This window comes from Zosterops lateralis, assembly GCF_965231275.1.
Source record: "Zosterops lateralis genome assembly, chromosome: 2".
Taxonomy (NCBI): domain Eukaryota; kingdom Metazoa; phylum Chordata; class Aves; order Passeriformes; family Zosteropidae; genus Zosterops; species Zosterops lateralis.
The window spans coordinates 99162784-99184197 of record NC_139763.1 but is presented as its reverse complement, the minus strand read 5'-3'; the positions used below and the strand labels follow the sequence as shown (position 1 = coordinate 99184197).

The following is a 21414-nucleotide window of genomic DNA, read 5'->3' as shown; positions in this document are numbered from 1 at the left end:
TGCAGGTAAGAGGATAAATAGGAAAAAATGGAAAGCAGTGAAGTGAGAGAAGGATGGGGTCTTTTGTCTCTCCCCTCCCACCCAGCAAAAAGCAAGTCTGAAGAGTTACACACTTAAGAAGAGGCCATGCTAGCCTATGTGTCTGTGCAGTTATTCAGAAACCTTTGGCCTTGAATTAATCAGTGTTGTAATGTCATTAATTCCAGAATCATGTCATTGGTCACTGATAAGCTAAAGGTTAGGGAAGGGGAAGTCCAAGGCCCACCCTGGCCAGCATACCCAGAGGGACTGATGTGTTAATTGCTTCAAAATTGAGAATATTTTGGCCTTTTCACCTTCTGGTGTCCTGCAGATGTCTGGATTGCAGAGATCTCAGGACAAGCTGTGCTAATCAGTGCTTTCTGCTTCAGTCCCACAATTTGTGTTCAGCAGACATTTTGTGTTGTTTTCTGAGAGTTTAGGGCACAGTTCAGCATCTTACTAAAGCAATAAAGCCCTCAGGTTTTTTTCCTGTTGACTTGGTGATTTCCTAGAACTCCTACACTTTTAGCAGAACTTGGACAGCAGTGAAATAAATGTTTCCACATGTGTCATATTCTGTGCTTTGAGTTACTTTCTGGCTGTAAGAGAGCAAAACTTCCATTGTAGGACTTCTCTGTTACAGAATCAAGAAAATTAGGCTGTTTGTATCTGTTTTGTCTTTAAATTGACATTAAGCTGCCTTTCCCAGGGGGACCAGGCTGTTAGCTGGGTGGGTTTAATCACTTCTAAATTTAGATGTCTGTAACACAGATTTGTATTAATGACTCATTCCCCTTATAATTAGCACAAGAAAAAAATTTTCAACATCTATTTTAAGACACAATAAATTGTAGCTTACACATGCCATTTACTATAAAAGAGCACCTAGAGCTTAGAATATAGCAACCTACCTTCAGTTTGATTAATCCCCTCCACGAATGCCTTCAGCAAAAGGCTGAGATGTAAATCATTCCAGGAACTTATTCAGTAAATATTTTTACTAAGTGACTGAAAGTGCTTCTTGTCAGGTTCAAATCCATACTTGCTTGTGTTTACAAGAGCTCTGAGAGCACTCCTTACTCTAGTACTGCCAAAGGAAGCACAGAAGGAGGATGCTAGAGGTGCTTACAGATCAGGAGTTAGCTGAGAGTGTGAAGCACCCAGCCAGTTAGCAGTGAGGCACTGGAAACTACGTATGCTACCCATGTGTGCTACCTGTGTCAGTCAGAAATAGACTGGCAGGGAGACACTCAGAAAAATGAAGTACTGCTGCAAATACTTCTGTTTCCTGCACAGACAGGAAAATCATTCCATCCATCCTTCATGTCCTTTTCAGGAGAAACCAGCAACGTGCCATAGATTCACTGCAGTCCACCCTGGATTCTGAAGCCCGCAGCAGAAATGAGGCCATCCGCCTTAAAAAGAAGATGGAAGGGGACCTCAATGAGATGGAAATCCAGCTCAGCCATGCTAACAGGCATGCTGCAGAGGCAACCAAGTCAGCCCGTGTCTTGCAGACACAAATAAAGGTACTGGTGTCCTCCAAGCACCCAGCAGTACTCATGGGCTAGGTTTCCTTAGCACAGACCAAACCAGCAGTGGTAATTAAGAGGGAAGCTACTCCCAGCAGTGTAAAGGGAAAGCCTTGGTGATCACATCTGGTATAAGAGAATACTGAAACATGGATTTCTTCTCAGACTTGCATACAAGCTGGATGAGATCCAGCCATAAAACCCTTGCTGGTTGCAGCCTCTTGCAGGGGCAGAAAGTTACAGCATGAGGAACTGAAAACCTGTGATTTTCTTGTGAGCTTGCAAGGCTTTTGAAAGAAGCAGAGAGCAAGTGAGGTGTCTGGAGTACAGGGAGTGTGTGTATATTCAGCTTTGTTGTTTGCATCAACATTTGTAATAGCTTAAAAAAAAAAAGAAGTGTTTCTTGCCAAGGCAGCTCTTCTGTTGTCTCCTCTCCCAGAACCACCAGCTCTGAGAGATTTGAGCACACAGATCTTTTTTTCCTCCATTGCACCACGTACCACAAAAGCTATTCAGCTTACAGTTTGGAAATAAAATAAAACTATAATAAATAAAAAAAAGCACTGAAATTCTTGAGGTTGGTCCCGGGTAGCTGCCGCAATCTGGGCTTCTCTGATGTAAGGACAGAGGCTTGAAATGGGGTTGTGTTGCTTTATTTTAGGAACTTCAGGTGCAGCTGGATGACTCAGGACACGTGAATGAAGATCTGAAGGAGCAGCTGGCAGTCTCTGACAGGAGGAACAATCTTCTCCAGTCAGAGCTGGATGAGCTGAGGGCTTTGCTGGACCAGACTGAAAGGGCAAGGAAGCTGGCAGAGCATGAACTGCTGGAAGCCACTGAACGTGTGAACCTGCTTCACAGTCAGGTTGGCTTTTTCTGTGTCCTCTCCCTCACTGGTTACCCTGAGCCTTCCCTGTTGACCACTGACACTGTTTGTCCATGGCTATCACAAATCAGACACACCCTGGCACCCCTCCAGAGGGGCAGAGGAGTTTAGTCACTCTGGAGATGTGCCACCTGACTCCAAGTTAGCTGGAACTGATGATTCATCCAACTATTTAAACAGCTTCCAGAAAAAACACTGATGGAAAATAAAATGAGTAAATTTGATTTCTTTCATTCTTCCCTGCTGTAAAACCAGTTTCTTGTTTTAGTTAGGCCATGCCCTGGACAGTGAGGCATTTCTCTGGAGAACAACACAGGTGCTGCTTTTGTGATGTTACTCATCAGCGAAAACCACAGGGCTGGGCTCTCATAGTAGGGAGACAATGCAGGGCAGGAAACCACAGGAACCCACCTGCAGCAAAGTGCTCTCTGTGTCTGCAGAGATCCATTGAGATCAGCCTTTGAGTGTTGTCCAGGTGGACACTGCCATTTCTAGGGTGCCAGGGAGGGGCATAACCTGACTTTACATAATTTTTACTAAAACCCAAAGCTTCTCTTCACCAAATAATAGTCACAAAGAAATGAAAATATGCTACAAGCTGACAGTGTTTTGCAGTGTTTTCTCCAGCCCATTGATGATGTTGTTTTAATCACCTCATTGGCTGATTTAGGGTTATTAATTTACCAAAATGAAGAGCCTTATTCATTCTTCTATTTCAACCTATTGCTTATTATTTTATCTGAATCGAAATCTGAATATTTACAGCTTTGAGAGTATTTTTAATATTTCTTCAGTCTGAAGCTACCTCTGCTAGTCAAGCCAATCCTTACCACACACCGGGGTCTGGATTCCCAAGTGTATCCAGAAGTGGCAAAAATCAGGAACCCTTGATATGCTATAGTATTTAGAGGAAATATCTCTAATCATAATTTTTCCTCCTTTTCCACTATTCATTTGGGGAAAACTTAATAAAAGAACACAAGCTTGATCAATCAAAAGAAGAAGCTGGAGGGTGACATTTCCCAGATGCAGAATGAAGTGGAAGAATCACTCCAGGAGTGCCGGAATGCAGAAGAAAAAGCCAAGAAAGCAATCACAGATGTAAGTAGGCTGGTTCCTTGCTCACTTCTTTTCATACCATGGCATCTAAGGACACTGTAGTGTACTGAATGTCATAGGCTTACTTGTAGGCATTGTAAATGAGAACCCTAGTGGTATAGCACAAGTATAAAGAAAACAAGAAAAAGGGAGAGGTGGAATCTTAAATAAAAGCATTAGAACACAGAGGGGGGAAAAAAGGCCTCCAAGGTTTTTCTGTCCTTCCATTTTCTCTGTCCAGGCAAGATATGCACACAGCAGGTATTCTTTGCAGCTTTGGCTACAGTGAATTATCCAAATAAGGGCTAGTTCAGGACTGATCTTCCATCATTTATTCTGAAACATAATCCAACAGCACAAGGGACTTCCTGTAAAATGTGGTTGTTTTTCAGGCAGCAATGATGGCTGAGGAGCTCAAGAAGGAGCAGGATACTAGTGCTCATTTAGAGAGAATGAAGAAGAACATGGAGCAAACCATTAAAGACCTCCAGAAGCGACTGGATGAAGCAGAACAAATAGCTCTGAAAGGTGGCAAGAAACAGATCCAAAAACTGGAATCCAGGGTAAGTTTGTGATCCAACTGCAGACCACTGCGTCCTGCTTACAGAATTGCCACCAGATTGGTAGCCTAGTGCTGCCTGATAAGTTCACAGAGGCTGAGAAGTGGTAGTATGGACACTTTCCTGTTTCACAAAATGCAGGTGAGCAGTTCTTGGAGGCATGTTTCCCCTTGGTTATACAGCTACGAGCTGCTGACCAGCAGATGAACGAAACCCTTGATTAAAAGAATTAAAAGCCCCAGCATCTAAAACCAGCAAAGGCTCTCCCAATGCTTGCTTTGGTTAAACATTTTTGGCCTTTGCACATGTCTGCACCTCTAACTGATGGTGCAGCTGGAATACTTCAATGAAAAAACAGAGCAGAAAGGTGATATTTTGAACTCTTGCTGAAATTTGACTCTATGGAGATACCTAGCAAGTCAGCATTTCTTAAACTGTGAAGCAAATTATCTGCTGCTTTGCATACATATAGCATAATGGCAAGGGTTTTTCCTTTTCTGCAGGTTCGTGAGCTGGAGAATGAACTGGAGACTGAGCTCCGTCGCAATTCGGATGCCCAGAAAGGAGCCCGCAAGTTCGAGAGGCGCATAAAGGAACTGACTTACCAGGTATGCAGCAACCACCAGTGACCACCAGGTCACTGGAAAGAAATGTTGTAAATAGCCTGTGTTACAGGGAAGGATGGACTTAGAGCCCTCTGATTGCAGGAAGCTTTAGGCACAGGAGGAACGTCTGCTAAGGGCTTCCATCAGAGAATGCTTTGGGCTGGAAGGGACCTTGGAGATCACTTCATTCCAGCCCCCCTGCCATGGACAGGGACACCTTCCACTAGACCAGGCTGCTCAGAGCCCCATCCAACCTGGCCTTGAACACTTCCAGGGAAGGAGCATCCACAGCTTCTCTGGGAATCCTGCACCAGCAATCATCATCCTCTTGCCTGATTTGCTATAACTAATGTTAGAAAGCTGTTGCTGGGATTTGGACATTTTTAGCACAGTATTAATATGGAACAGGCTCCAATGACTATTTACAATGCAAGGGAAGAAAGAGTCCAGCTCCCTCTCAGCTGTGCTGCTGTTTCTAAAAGGAGCCAGAAGGACTCAGGTACTCAACCCTACGCCCTGCTCAGCGTAGGGTTGCTGTGTCTCAGAGCTGTGTCACCTATTATTGAGCAGCAGGGTCTAGTCATGAGCTTCCTGCAGGTTTGCAAACAGCTGCTCATGCTGCCTGCCCTTCAAAAAAGGCCTGCAGCACAGAGCACTTATCCTTTTGCTTTGAACAGCATTAAGAAGATAAACCCATCCATCTGCCTTAGGAGATTATTTACCTTCCTACCTGTTGTTTTACTTTGACTTTTGTACACAGAGGCTGAAGGTTGTTTTCTTTGAATACCGTGTGCAGGCAGAATTAGCTGGTCCCTCTGTTTATGGAGCATGACAGCTTAAACTAGGTTGGTTTTTTTTACCAGGAATGCCTGCGAATCAAACTTCAAATTATGCAAATTACACAGTTCTAGGCTCACCCGTATCTGCTTCAATCTAAAATGACACGCTTTATAATGACAAGCGTGCTCCTCACCCCTGAGCAAGGATCTCTGCCTGTGTGCATCTGCACACCTCTGAAAGTCTGTGCACATGTATATCTTTCTTTATATACATTTATATTTACACATCTATACATGGGAAGGGAACTCTCAGCCTTCACCCTCCACAGTTACGCACATCCTCAATGATGTAGGAATTTTTCTCATGTGTACACATGGCTAGTTTGTGCCTTGAGCTGTAAGTTTCTAAAATATGTATGGCATCCATAATTATCGTATTGTGGGAGATGCTTTAAGCCTTTTTACTCTTTCAACCCAATTAATGTTGTTTTGATACAGTCAGAAGAAGATAAGAAGAATCTTGCCAGGATGCAGGATCTGATTGACAAGCTACAATTAAAAGTTAAGAGTTACAAACACCAAGCAGAGGAAGCTGTAAGTAACTATTTGGGCCTTTTTACCTTTGAGAGATGTATTGTTCTAAACCCACAATGTTTTATCCATAGAAACCTCTAGTACAAATACACATTTTGTGTCCATATTTCTTTTCATATCTATATAAGCCCTGCATATAAAACTGTATTTATATTAAAGAAAAATAAATAGCATATGTGTTGATTGTATTTAAGAAAAAGCATTCAATTTTATCCTAAGATGGCAGTATAATTTGCAAGAGAAGGGGGGGAAGGGAAAGAACAGGAAGGACTTTTTTCCTCCAATCCCCTCAGAAGACACGTTGAGAACCTCTCAGTTCACTTAACATGGAAAATGCTACTAGAAATATCAACTCTGTAAAACAACAACCTCAGTTCTGCAGGAGGCAAGTGGTGCCCATACAGCTGTTACCGACTCATGCTGAGCACTTTCCATCCCACTTGAAATTAAAAGCTTTGTTTCATGTGGACAGGAGGAAATCAGCTGCACTCTTTTTTCTCACCAGGAAGCTCAAGCCAATCTGTACCTCTCGAAGTACAGAAAACAACAACATGATCTGGATGATGCTGAAGAAAGGGCTGAAATAGCTGAATCTCAAGTTAATAAGCTGAGAAGCAAGTCAAGAGATATTGGCATGAAAAAGGTATGGTCACACTTTATGGGGTAGATGGGAGTGGTTAACACACAATAGTGGATGCTCTGTGTCTGTTACATCTCTGAAAGTAGACTAGGAAAAATTCTTGGGTTTCTACTTTCTTTTTTCAGCCTGTCCTTTATTGTGCTATTATGGTAACAGACAGAAATCTGACACTTAAGACAAAATATATTCTCTTTATTTTTTTTTTTTATGTCATTTAACCTCTGTTCTCAGCAGCAGAAGCAGAACTGCTGATTTAGTGGACTTGTTTTGGGTTTGGGGTTTTGCAAGGGATATTAGAAGACTCTCCCATTTTCTCTCCCTTATGATGTAGATTTCTATGTATGTAGTAGAGCCCGGCTATTACCACATTAGCAGATATTTTATCATTTTTCTTTCAATGCACTTGTATGAATTTGAAGAGTTGGATGAAAAGAAAATATTGGTGATTAGTCACCTAGGTGCTGGGAATTCATTAGTGATTAGGAATATATTAGCAGTGTTTTGCACTTGAACTAAATGGTAGCAGAATAATGTTGATAAAGCTAGAAGGCACTTAAGAACTTAGTCTGGAACTGAAAGCAAACTTATCTATGCTTGCCTTGTGGCAAACAGAGCAAATAAGAGTGGGGTTGCTACTTTTAGGAATGATAGAAAGAGGAGCTGGGTCATTGCTAAATCTATTTCATTTGCAAGTGAAACAAACCTCCGTGCTTAACATCACATAAGTTTTATGGAGTTGATAGCTCCCAAGCTAAGAAAGGGGACAAAACCCCTTTACACTCTTAATTTCTGCTTTTGTGTTAGCCTAATGAAGTCACCTTTGATATAAATGCTCCACCATCTAGAGCAAAGCTACATTAAAACTACCTGAATATCTGGTTTCTGACACATTTACGTACAATGGAAGAGGTACTGTAACTGAACCTCAAAAGACTTGCAGTTTTTAAGGATAAAATTTTCTAAGTTATTCTACTCCTACCAAAGAAAAAAAAAATCAAAACTAATATAGATTCACTTAAAGATTTACAAGGCCATGGCATCACATAAACACTGAAATAGGTACACTATTGGTGTACACATATTGGGTGATTGGAGAAATGGGGTCTCCATGGTCTGTATCATGAAGCCAATTTTATCAAACACTGCTGGTTTATATACCTTCAAAGCATAAAAACAATATCTATGTTTCTTAGTAACATTGCTTAACTATGGGTTAGTACAGACTTGTACAGGCCTGTACTGTCTTGCATATAAACATACACCCTCATCTCTTCCTCCTTCAGGAGGAAGAGCTTGTAGCCATCTAGCACATCTACTTCTGTAATGAGTTCAGCAGTACTTTGAGTCCTGCTTCCGATCTGTTATTCCCACAGTACACCACAAGAATAATTTAGCTTTTAAAATACTGTTAAGGTTGCTGTTTATTTCCTGTACCTTACTGGTAGCCTCTTTCTGCCTCAAAAATGCAGAAATCACAGCAAAGTGGATGCCTGTTTTTACCAGTGAGATGCTGTTTGCCAATGCCAATTCCAGCTCTGGCAATGTAGTGGAGGTTGCACTGCCAAAAGATGAGCTCAGTGGTGCACATAGAGATGGCAGCTCCACAAGAAGAGCCTTGTGGCAGCGACTGGAGGAGCTGTCAGGAAATACATTCAGATGGAGACTGCTGTCCCAAAAACCACATCTCCTTTGGGGAGAGAAGGGCACTGTAGAGACTCCTTTAATTCTGTAACATTAGAAATACCTTATCTCCTCCTACCAGTACTCATTTCCTGGATGCTCTGGGGAGTGTGTGTCATTCAGAGCACCACCATCTGTTGAAAAAGGGTTTGTAGAAGTCCTCTGCCATCAAAAGGATCTATATGATCTAGAACGACGACAGGATACCTGCATTGTTAGCTGGAATAAGAGGGCAAATGTTGGCTAGATTGCTGTTAGTCTATTTCAGATACAAACTGGTAATACCAGGGAGCAGAAGCATTAGTGAAGCTTTTGTCACTTACTTGTGAACTTACACTAAAACCCCTCGACACTTCTATTTTTAATAAATGCATACTATTCTCAATTGCATTTCAGGTTCATGAAGAGGAATAAAAAATTCCAAGCTGACAGATATGAGAAAATACTTGACACAATCAGGCACAACTGAAAGCAGATGTAGAAAAAAATAAGCACTTACAGAAATAAACATCAAGTGAAAATCCAAACAGACTGTATAGCGTATTTCATTCATTTATTTGTGTTTCTATTTTGCCAAGCCTTGGGGATCAATAGAAGATTACATCTCGCCATCAGCCGACTTCATTATGTTGGAACAAATTCTAATTGGCAGATCTCTGACAAAATCAAAACTAAGGGCAAATCCAGTCATGCTGCACAGCCTCATGTATTTCATATGCAGATTGTTAAAGCAGCTGTCCTGGTTTATGAAAAGTACTTCTCAATTCACTCTCTCAAACCATGCTGCCACTCTCTTGCTCTCCCTCCCTTTCCCCCTTCCCACTCCCACAATGGAGTTGGGAGTTGAAAGCACAAAAGGTGAAAGATCACAGGCTAATAACAATTTCCTGGAAACAGCAAAGAGATAAGAAAATGAATAGTAATAGCAACAATATTAATAAAAAAGCGTAGAAAAGAGAGGGTGAGGCACATGTAGAAATGCTTACCGTGGACCCCTCCTTGAAGGAACTCCTTTTAACCCAGAGAGTCCCTCTCCCTAGCCCCACCCCCCAATGAAGTGGAGTGGTATCAAAATAGAGTTCTGGTCATGCCCCCTCATGGCTATTGCGAAAAATAATAACCCTGTCCTGGCTGGAACCAGGACAGCAGCACAGATTATACCTGTAGAAGGGACAGCCCTTAAAACTGGGATAACCCAGCTTCCATTTGTTCTGCCTGTAGGACCCGGAGTTTTGGAGAAGAGAAAGTAAAGATTATCATACTAACAGTCAATTTATAAGCTTCTACTACCACTAGTCAAGGGACTTCTCTTTGCCAGCTGCAGGACAAGCACAGGAGTAAAGGGACACTTCCCTGTGGCTCAGAAATAGAGAATTCTCTTAAATATTTTCTGCCTTTAAACAGGGAACTGGTCCATGGTGGCTTTAACACCAGCCAGAAAATAAAACTCCAAATAAGCCATCCTCCCTTCCCCCCCACCTGCTTCTGGTAAGAGAAAGGCAACAGATATATTCCTGTATGTCAAAATGATTCCTCTCTTCCTTTTTTTCTAGATAAAATAAAAATACTTGTAAGAATTACTGGTGTGTAAAATTAATCCCCTAGTGGAAACAGAACAAGACACACTCACTATAAAGATAACTCAGCATCTTCCATTTTGGCATTATCTGAGTAAAATCCATACAACAGTGCAGAAACATTCCTGTTCTTTCCATCTAGTCCTCCATCACTGTGACCAGAGCTGAGCTAACCTGTAAACTGTTCCACTTTCTCTGATTATGATATATGTGAGGGCTCAACAGGTCCCAAGAGAACTTCATCTTGTTTAAATTGTTTAGACAACTGCATCTCAAAGTATATTATAATCTCCAAACTGTTTCATAAGCAGCATGCAAGTGAATCTTTGTGTAGAGAGAAAAATGAAAAAAGACTGAGGCATAATAATTTCAGAGTTTTCTTTATCATGTGTTTTTGCAGTCTCCTGGAGCTTACCAAATCCAGACTGTGACAAAACCTTCAGACACAGGGAATTTGAAGGTAAATCTCTTCATGGATAGGGTCAGGCACAGAAGGACAGACTAAGAACTAAAGATTGGATTTTTAAGGATACTTCAGTTGCAGAGGAAAGAGACACTATACTAAGCCAGAGCCAACCCATTACAAACACATGAGAATAAAATGCATTCACTTGAAGATGCTGGACTCCAGTAAAGAGAAGAGGTGTGCAGAGAGATGAGGTCAGAGACCATATGGTTCTAATGATCTCCTACACAAAGCAATTTACTATCACTTTTTTTGAGGTTTTGACAAGCTTTGAAATTGGGTACAATTAAAGAGTAATTTGGGCCCTAATGAAGACCAGGTATGAGCATTGTTAAAAAAACTTTAAATTTTGTTTTGGATTCTTTTTGGTCCTAAAGACAAGTGAGAAAATTCAGTAATTCAGTCGTTCTTTAAACAAGTTACTGAAAAATATCTGTGAGGGTAACCAACTCTTTCATCCTTTCATAAAGCACAGAAGAGCATGTGATAAAAGGAAGGGCTTGTTGACACTGTTACAAACAAAACCTACTGCATAGATGCACCACAGAGGGCCTTCAGATTTAGAAAATAGCAAGAATGAGGGCAGTTTACTTATGCTGAGACTTACCTTCCTACATTTTTCAGTCTTTTTTGTATGCATGGGTGCATGAAAATCAGATTTATGTTTTGGTCAAACATTCAAGGTTTGGATTTAGGTACTTCCCTTCAATTTGAGCTGGGGGTCCATTTTGAGGAAGTGGTCCATGGGTTTCCATCTCCAACTGCCAGACTCACCTTTCTCCACTTACTGCTCAGTTCTTTTGACCTCACTCCAGGTGACCCTTGTCTAGACAACCTGTTCACATTGGGATTGCCTTCTCTTTTTCTTAAAACAAAAGATCAGCCTAGCAAACAATGCTGACAGTGCAGTTGTTTAATCATAACTGTCTACCTAAAGCTACCCATTACCAGTTTTTTTAAAGTTGCAAAGTTTGGCTCAAACCCTCATTCAAATCTTGAGGGGCTTGGTATCAACAGTATCTTAACAAATAAATACTCTAATGATTGTACATACCTTGAGATAGCAAAGCACTGTTGTTGCCACTGCAGCAAGCACTCAGCACAATTATCCAGATGTTACCTGAATTTTCTTTAAAAATACAAATACAAAACAGAAGTGCTTAATATTGCAAATATTCACTATTGTTCAATACATATCTCAAAGTTTTTTTCTTTTTTATAATTGAAAAGGTATGATTTAGGGAGAAAGAAACGTTAAAAGGAAACTGAGACAAGCACAGCAATATTCAAGTTACTTGACTCATACTCTAAGAGTTTGAAGTGATACTTTACTGACTTAAGTGTGAATAGCCAAAAGCAGATTATTTTACTTAATTGTGCAGATAGCAAATTCCATGGATGCTCATGGGATATGATTTGACAACCTCTTAATTCAAGTCCCATTTAAGTGCTGAGCACTATCTCCAGGTATGTTGTTCAGTGCCATTAACAGCACTGCTGATTTACAGTAGAGCAATTCGGTAAATGTCACCCAGCCTGGATCATACATTTCATGACTCCTGCTGCAAAGTCATTGCAACTTTAATCTGAAACATTGCCCAGCTTCACAGTGCAACCATGCAATCCAGGTAGACACAAGAAATCCTGAGATAAGTGATGACCATGGATTCCACAGGAGATCAAAGTCCACCTAGAAGAAACCTCTGCACAGCACCGAACTGTCAGAACTGTATGGTTCTTCTACCTCAGGCTATCTTTCCCCTGCTGTGTCTTGTCCAAAGAATTTGAAAAATTCTACATTCCTCTGGAAACCTCCTATGGATGTCTGGAAAACAGCTAAAAAATAATAACTGCTAAGACAGAGCATTCAATCTAGTGATTGCCTTTAGCCTGACTCTGTAATCACATGCAGACCTATGTTTAAGTCTCATCAATTCCTTTAGAAGAGCAGCTTTAAGCTGCAACTCTTTCTTATGCAGGAGAGATGACTGTAAATTCATCTCTTTTTTCCCCTCAAAAGCCTTCTTTCCAGTGGCCCTAGGAAATCCTTCTGATGACTCAGCAGCTGCTGTGCCACGACTGCTATCCACCACGATCTAGCCCTTACCTTACTGTCTCCAGCCACTTACTTGCTTTCAGGCTGTGCTGAAAGCTACAAAGGTGCTCATCTGTAGTTATTATCACTTACTCTGCCCCTTTTTCTGTTATGTAGCCCCTGTTTTTCATGTCTTACTGCCTTGCTTCAAGTTCTCTTTCTGTTTAGAAGAGGTGCCCGATATTCCCAATCTTTTAGGTGATTATATTTAACTGTGTGAAATGTCTGTGTGCTAGTGTTGTATGTGCCACGGACAATGAAATAACTGTAACTAAGATTTCACAGCTGGGAATTTACTACAGCTCATAAAAGCACAGGCATGCATTTAAACATGTATATCCCCAGGCCTAAAAAAGGCCTGCTGTGTAGAATTAAAGCTTTGAAAATAACAACTATGTGTTCTCCACAAGCTTTCGTCTACAGCCAAACTTTTATCACTCACTTTGGGCTTCCCATCACTCTCTGCTACATTCAAAGCTATGTTTGCTGTCAGCAGAACATTTAGGACAAAATTCTGAGAGCCCTGCTGTGTCCTCAGCCTTGAGAGCAGTTGGTGGCAACTGAAGGCAGCCACTGATTTTGTAACCTTTGCCACAATAAGCTGCTGACTGAAAAAAATAAACTTCTACTCTTTAAATAAACACAGGCAACCTTTTTTTCCCCTGAGCCAACAAAAATAAAATATGTATCTCTTCCCCCAACTGTACCAATCACACAGAGATGGTTGATGTCAGTATTTTATAGATTTCTGATTGACTCTTTGGCTGTGCATTGTCCTAACTGGTCCTCATCCTCTGAAATGGAAGGAGCAGCAACTTACCGATGTGCAAAGTTCTCACAGTGAGTTTTGTGTAGAGAGGTGTTGAAATATTACACAGATATTCTCCATGACACCTGCAGTAAGATGATCCAACATCAGTGAAAAGTAATTTTTGTCACCCTGGGCTCGAGGCTGGTGAGAGTGAGATGTGCCATTGGAGGAGGCCAGGACTGAGGTCACTGCATTTCTGTATAATGTCCAGACAACACTGAAACTGTCAGTGCCTGCAGTGTCACTGCCATGTTCACAAGGAATTACCTCCTTCAACATTAAACGGGTGGTCTGAAACAGATAAAGAACTCTCTGCACTTTTTTTGGAAAATACTGTGAAGGTTATTTAGACATTTTCTTATTTTTTAATGAGGTTTGATACTACCATGAACAAATACAAAACCATATTTCACTACTTTGATACCGTATTCAAATATCACAGTATGTTTCTAGAAGCATCTGAAGATCTTAAAAACAAACCTGTATTACACTGAAAATCTAATTGGTGTTGGCAATATTTGTGAAAATCCCCCTTTTTTGACTATTTTTCCTCTAACTGAGGGGCTCATTAACAGAAGTGATTCAGTGTAGTCTAGGTTACTGTGTAAAACAGCAGGAAATTCCACATGCTGGGAGCAGAAATGCAACTGATCAGATACCTGCACATCTGAAGGAAAAAGATAAAACACAACATAATTTAACTAAAAGAATAAAAAGACTGTATGTAGTCAGAAATAACTTTCAGATATGGTGAATTTAAGTACTTCAGTTGTCTATGTTGAACATTTACCAATGAATAGGTTTAAAAAAAACAGGAAAGGGAAGGAAAAGGCAGGAAGTGGAATTAACATCTAATATATAAAATACTAATACAAGACAAATTAATGTCATAGCACAACTATTGATTTGACAGCAGGGATTTGACAGCAGTGGTGGCTGGCAGTCAGCTGGAGAGGAAGATAATAGATTATTTTGACATGGTATAACTACACTTGATTTCTATGGGGGGATGTTTAATGAACAGGTATGTGGGGCTGAAAAATCATGAAGACAAGAAAACCAAAACTGTACCCCACACTGCTATTATAGAAACAACAGGAAGGCAGTTTGTTTTCAAAATAGTCTACTGAGGGGTTAGATGAATATGGGAAAATGCAAATACATGTGTAATGAAATGTACCTTTTTCTCTTGTGGATTGGAGGCAGAGAGAACAAAACAGACACTTACAGTGCACTTGTTACCTGTTATGATGCCATACTTGAAACCTCCCATACTGTAAGCTATTCCATGTAAATTAAAACCTGTACTCCTGTTCTGGAGCTTATGTAGTGGGTTAGGAACTGAGAGTGTCTGGGCACACTTTAGGGGGTAAGCAGGGTGATGGAACCATCCATGCACATTTCACAAGGGAACTGCTCTTGCATTGCTCTTCCTTCAATTAAAAATATTTCCTAAGAAACAGGAGAGGTTGAAAAGCACCAGTTATTTACTCAAACTGAATTTCCAATGAAACTCAGGAGGAAGACAAAGCAGAGTTGAAATTTCATAGTCCTGCTTTTCCTTAACTAGCAAAATGAGCTTCTTTTCATTTAAATGCAAACTGTTTGGTGCTCTCCATTCCCACGCAACCCAGCACTCAGACTGGTACTTAAGGATGCATATGAAGAGAAGTACAATGAAAGGATCAAACAGTACCAATAGAAGTCTGGCAAAAGATGGGAAATGGACAGATTAAAGATCATACACAGCTAGAGCAGCAGGCAAACTTTCACCTCCCTCACAGAACCCACATATTCTCTAAGGTTTCCATGCATTTTGTCCAATAGACAAAATAACTGGGGTAAAGTTTGTTTATTAGGCACCTCTTAAAATGTGAAACTGATATAGAAAAGATGTTGAGAGTAAAAGTAAGTTACAGAAGGGTGAGCTAGCCCCTCTCATTCCTACTTCTTGGAAGTAACTTGTAATGCTGCCTTGTAATCCTAACAAATGCATTTCAAAGAGAAAGGTATATCCTTTTGCACTGTCCCATATCCATGTTGCCCCACTGCAGAAAGACTGTTTTTAGTTTGACTTTGAAGCCAGCTGAGAAATTCAGTAACAATGCAGGAAGAGATTTCATTCCTACCTTGCATCTTCCATTCAGCTGCCCACACTTCATGATGGAAATGAATATGACAGCAGCATCTGTCATGTTTATAATGTCCTTGTCACTTCTAAGAGAATGAAGAACTCCATTCCTGGTTTCCTCTTGATCTGTCTCTTGGATGGATATACTGCCTTGTACCCAAGATACATTTAGTGCTGGGTAAGGGAGAAAGGCATAGCACTTTAGTCTCCTTTCTGTGTTTGTCTTTTGGTATTCCAGGGCATAAGAAGAAGGACATGCAGATGAAAAAAAATTTAAAAATAAATCCTACTACTTACAAAATAGTTTTTAACTTGAAGTGATTGCTCTTTTGAAATACCACTGGGGATAGCTGAGAACAAAACTTATCTGTGCTTGATTTCAGAAGAAAGCACAGCTACTTACAGTGCCAAGATTTGTAATGTTCTGAGAAGCTCCATTACATGTGCCACGTAATTACCCCTCAGAAATCAGGGAGTAGGTTATGGAAACAAGTGCTGCACTAAAATTTTCCAACCCACATCACAACATTTCACCAGAGAAAAAAAAATTGCTTCATAACACCATCAGCCCAGAAGGTGCTCTACTGGATTGGAGGATTTTGACTCCATGGGAGAAACAACACAAGGCAATCTGTTGGTGCCATCCTATTTGCAGTGGTGCAATCCAGGGGGTTTTGATGTCTTACAGACCTCTTATGTGTAGCAGCACTTCCACTTCTGTTCGATCTTGTGCTGTTCCCACCCAGCAGGTGTAAGAGCCCTCATCAGTCATGGCCAGTTTCAAGGAGGCATTTCCACTACGGATGTTCTCCTGGAAAAGGTGCGTTCTGAGTCTGTAATGTGCATCTTGTTCTTCCAGCTGATCCTTCTCCTGGTAGTAACTGTGCACTTTTTTTGTTCTTTGCTCCAGTGAATTACTTCATCATGACCAGGTGGGAAATGACAAGGGAGGATGCAATCCTTGGAAAACAGCCCTGTTACTTCTCCCTGTTCTGTAAAACCTAAAACCCATAAGTACAAATGAATAAGTTTAATCCAGTCTACAAGTATATTTCTGCCCTTCTTTACCCTTGACAAAAAAATGCTCTTGCAGGTGTGCCACTGTGTCTTTCATGGCTTTTCTGTCACGAGTCTCTTGGGACAGCAGAGGTGTCCATTCAGTTTAATCAGGATTATAACACAGAGCTCTGCTCTTTGAACTTCTCCTCAGTTTACATAGAAATCACAAGTAAGCATCTACACACTCAAATCAGCACACTGCCATCTTACCACCTGAGCTTCAGATGTGTTTCCACACCTTGAACCACATCTTTTCCACCTCAGACTTTAAAAGCCTTTTGAGCTGCAGCTTCCTACACATTCAAACATTGACACTGCCATGCTGTAACGCCCCATGTTACCAACCACCCTCACAAGAAAAAAAAAGACATGCTTCAGAAGCATTTTACATCACCCAAAATCGATTCTTTACCATTAATAAACAGTGTCTAAATTCATTAACTCCCCTTGATAAAAATTACTAATAATGGTCTTAATTATTTTTCAGCTAAAACCTATCCCAAAGTGCAGCACTGATGCAAAATAAATAGATCATAACAGCTGGGATGTTCTGTCCTTTCATCTCTTCATTGGTTTTTAGGTTCATGGCAATCTGGCAAAATAAAAGCAGGGGAGAAAACCTATTTAAATGCAGATCAAAGACATGCCCATATAATATAATTTCCTTCCTACAGCTTGCTAAGGACTACAGGTCTTTGTATCACACTTTTTGTTTGCAACAGACTTGGCCCAGATTTTGGGCCTTAGTCATTCATTATATGGTCCTATGCATTCATTACCTTTTAGCTCCTTGCAGACTGATTTTTTTTTTTTTTTTAATAAATAGAAAGTGTTTACTCTCAGTGTTGTTGTAGGGGCTAGGGAATATTAATCTTCATCAGTCCTGAACAGGACATGAAGGAAAACTGGTCAAGTAAAATTTGCATAAGGATGTAAGATGTCCCTTGTCAAGCCTGATTTTTTTTACTTCTTAAAATACTTTTCTGATTGATGCAATTTGACTTTCTAGAGTGAAAAATTTGATTGCATTTGCAAATAGTGCAGATATAGAGAACTCTCCACACTTTTTACACTTTCAGAAACGTGTGCATGGAAATCTAGGGTAGGAATGCAAAGGAGGATGAGACTCTCTCATCATATCTTCTGTTTTGTCAGACAGCAATGAACTGGATCCTCTCATGCACAACAGAAAAATAATAACCTTACTGTAACTATTACCTGCATGGAAGAAGAATGAAGACTTACTATCCTAAAATACAACATACCCCAGTGGAGAAACTACCTCATGAATCAACTAACTGGAAAAGACTTTGAAGGATTTCCCCCAGTTGTTTCACTCTCCCCAAAACACAGCTATAGGCACCACTTCTAACTGACACAGGACACAGGTTGCTAGCCAGACCTTTTAGTATTATGAGTAACTTTGACTGGTGTGTGAGACCCTATTTGCGCTGGATGTGAATCTTAAATCCTAAAGATTTTGGAGTATTATTTAATTTGTAAGTATTGTTTTAAGTATTCTCATTTTTTTTAAGAGAAAAAAACAGAACAAAACAAAAAAGAACAGAGGCACCAAAACATTAAATCTGAGACAGAACTAGATGCAATGGTAAAATAAACATGATGTATCATTTTGTTCCACATCAGCAACAATCCACCTTCTTTACCCCTTCCATTGGCAAGTGGAGTACATAATGTTTTATTGGATTTTTTGCTTATTTACCTATCACTTCCAACTTGATCAACAGAACATACTGTGCTTGATGTTTAAATTTCAGAAACTTCAATCAATGCTGTATTTCCCTTAGTGAGGGATATGCCATGTTTAATTGACAGTCACCTTTCAGTGGCAGTGATGCTCTGAGAGTGACATGGTTCCAGTGGCACCTCTGTGATGCCTTTGGGCATCAAAATACACAGCTACAACCACTTAGCTAAAAATTTTCATGTTCAGCACAAACCTCAGCTTTGGATCTTCCCATTAGAGAAAAATGTATGCTGGTCTATAGAAAAATCTGAGCAGTGTAGGTTCTGGGCAATCTTTTCAGCAAGTTTTAGGGTCTTACAGGAATAAACTGTGTGTATGCTGATAATTAAAGTCACACTGCAAAGTACTGAACAAACATGCTTTTCCTCTTTTTCACAGACATGGCACAACCAAGAAATCGTGCCCTAAGGCTTTGAAGTGAAATATCAATATGAAATTATGCATACAGACAGTGCACAGCTAGAATTAAGATCACTGTAGTAATATTAGTTACTGATGCTCTAGTTTTCAGGAGAATTATTTCATACAGATCACTCACTACAGGTTCAACTGGAAAGCAGCTCAGCCAGGGTCTCTGAGACCAAGGCAAGGTGCTAAGATGCATCTCCAAAGACATACTGAATAGATGAAATAATGGCAGGGGGAATGCTGCAATTGCTTCGGCCACTACAGGAAAAAACCACATCCTTTCTTTTTCTTCTGTTGATCAGTGACCAAACTGTATCCAAATATTTCTTTATCTTTGAGCTCTGCATTCAAGCTGAAACTGATCAGAGCACTCCTGCAGCAAAGAGGCACCAGGATTGGTGGCTGCTCAGTGAACTTTCCTCTGTGACCTCTTTGAGAGCAGATATGCATATTGCAATATCCTCCTTTCAAATAAAATTTATTTATGTCTTAGTACCAGGGATTCTGCTTAATTTCTTTTCAATGCAACTTAACAACAACACATTTCAAGCATACACACACTTGTGAGGACTGGGAAATACCAGAAGATTTTAATTTTTAACAACAAGCAAACAAGAAAAAACAATTATGCAAAATTCTCAAAAACACATGTTAATCACATACTGCTAAAATCTCCTACCTGCCACAATACCAGCTTTCTAGAACTTCTTCACTGAGCCTTCAGAGGTTTTCCTGTAATAATACAGAGAAGTAATTCTTTGCCTTCCCACAATGAAACCCTTACAACTTAAATGCTAACTTCGTACTTCAGCTGTTGCAAAGTGCTCACAGTGGAAGAAAGTTTCCACAATTTAAACATCTCTCCCTGCTGATCTTTGCCTCTCTCCAGCTGCACTCTGAGCACAGCACAGGGCTCAAGTAACTAACACACAAGTTCCTGCTGGCCCATTAAAGGAAGCAGCTGTTTCCACAGTGAGATCCACGATCCAACACATGCGAAGATTTCACACCTTTTGTGTTTCCCTTCTTCGGGCTTAAAAAACTTGTTCTTTTAACCATTTCTTTTGCCTGGCAAACCCCAAAGTACAGGAGAACACAAACAGAAGGTAAAAGTAATCATGACGCTCTCAAAAAGCTGGTTACCTAAAAACAAGAATTAGGTGCCTATGGCTGCCTGCAGAGTTAGGTAATTCTTTTCTAAAAATATTTTAACAGTGACTTATTCTCTCTGGACAGCTCAAGACTTGTGTGTGCCACTAGGTTTCCAGCAGAAGAGAATGACTGAAATATTTTGGGGAAGAGGGCTTACAAAAAACCCCAAACAAAATGCAGGAAGAAGTGGAAAGAAGAGGTATCTCCCCTGAAAGACCTTGGCTGGGGCTAGGAGTGCACAGGTGAGGGGTGTCTTGCATTTACAGAACCATTTTGGCTGTTAAAGAGCTCTGAGATAGAACCTGGAGTCCAACCTTTGACTGGTGAACTTCTCAACTAGGCCAATGGAGCATTGATTCAGAAGAATTAAGGACTTTAGTTAAAATAGATATTGCTGAGGTAAGGTAGCTAAGCTTCCCTTTTGTTAACAGAAGCCGGATTGAAGGAACTGATAAATCATGGAACCCGCCAAACTAGGCTTTTACATCCTGAATAATCAATAGACTCCATGAATACAATACAATCATAAATCAAACAGACCTGGGAAACAGGATTGAGCTGTCACATAACATTAAAGGTTAAAAAGTCAGGGCTGAGGAAGACAATATTTCTTCATCATTTTAGGACCCCACCCTATAAAAAAAACCACCGACCCATTTCAAAGAACAAACTACGCATGTTTAATGGCTTTTTGGGCTAATTACCCTACGAAGCGGGGAATGGGATGTACCAGAGTTATGAATATGCATTTGTGTTTTGGGTATTCAATACTCCTGTACATAAAAGACCCTGTGACCATCTGTAAATTGTGGTGTGTATTTGGGAGATCCCGCACGCTGCCCGGTATTGTAATAAACATACACTTTCTAACTTTAAACTGTTAGAGAGTCTTTGTCCATCATAGTTGGATATTGGTATTAGATCAATATCCATAGTTTTTTAATAAATCACCATGGCATTGAGTGACACATCCAGTCGTTTCTTGAACACTTTCAGGGATGGTGACGTGACTGGGCAGCTCATTACAACTCTTGATAACCCCTTCAGCAAGGAAATTCCTCCCAATATTCCTCCTCTGAACGTCCCCTGGCGCAGCTCGAGGCTATTCTCCTTGTCCTGTTATAGTTAACCGGGAGGACAGGCCGACCCCACCTGGGTACAGCCTCCTTTCAGGGAGTCATAAAGAGCGGCAAGGCCTTTACTCGTGGGACCTGCGCTTTTCACCCTTCACCAGCTCCGCTGCCCTGCTCTGGACACCCTCCAGCACCTCAAAGTCTGGGTAGCGAGGTGTCCAGAGCTGGCACAGCCCTGGAGGTGCCTCAGCAGCGCCAGGCACATTCCTAGTGGGAGATGGAGCTTTTCCCACCCGCTGCCTTCCCTTCCCTTCCCCACCCCGCCTGTGATGATGCCACAGCTCCTGCCGGCCGAGACTCACTTTTCCGCACCTCAGCCGCTGCCCGCACAGAGCGAAGTATTCCGAAGCTCGTCTGCGGAAAGCGAGAAAAGTTTAAAAGTCGGCGGTATCCCGTTCAGTCCCTCCCCGGCCCGGGCC

At 40.8% G+C, this 21414-nt stretch overlaps 2 protein-coding genes across 3 annotated transcripts in view; one reads left to right on the top strand and one right to left on the bottom strand.

Moving 5' to 3' along the window:
• Window positions 1-8894, top strand: part of MYH15 (myosin heavy chain 15) — a gene marked incomplete at its 5' end in the record, with an annotated part of 44673 nt that extends 35779 nt beyond the window's left edge. For both annotated transcript variants that reach the window (XM_083882640.1, XM_083882641.1), the window contains 8 exons: window positions 1358-1550; window positions 2215-2418; window positions 3415-3540; window positions 3930-4100; window positions 4601-4705; window positions 5980-6075; window positions 6581-6718; window positions 8792-8894. In XM_083882640.1, the coding sequence (XP_083738766.1) occupies window positions 1358-1550; window positions 2215-2418; window positions 3415-3540; window positions 3930-4100; window positions 4601-4705; window positions 5980-6075; window positions 6581-6718; window positions 8792-8809 (1051 nt within the window). In that variant the 3' untranslated portion in view covers window positions 8810-8894. The remainder of the gene's footprint in view (window positions 1-1357; window positions 1551-2214; window positions 2419-3414; window positions 3541-3929; window positions 4101-4600; window positions 4706-5979; window positions 6076-6580; window positions 6719-8791) is intronic.
• Window positions 8895-10524: 1630 nt separating this feature from the next.
• HHLA2 (HHLA2 member of B7 family) lies at window positions 10525-21393 on the bottom strand. The gene is given in 11 exon segments (XM_083854466.1): window positions 10525-11303; window positions 12941-13019; window positions 13354-13425; window positions 13428-13612; window positions 13614-13635; window positions 15474-15527; window positions 15530-15761; window positions 16185-16372; window positions 16375-16476; window positions 17033-17126; window positions 21298-21393. Coding segments are annotated over 10 exon segments (1182 nt in total). The 5' UTR covers window positions 17121-17126; window positions 21298-21393; the 3' UTR covers window positions 10525-11143.
• Between the last annotated feature and the right edge of the window lie 21 nt (window positions 21394-21414).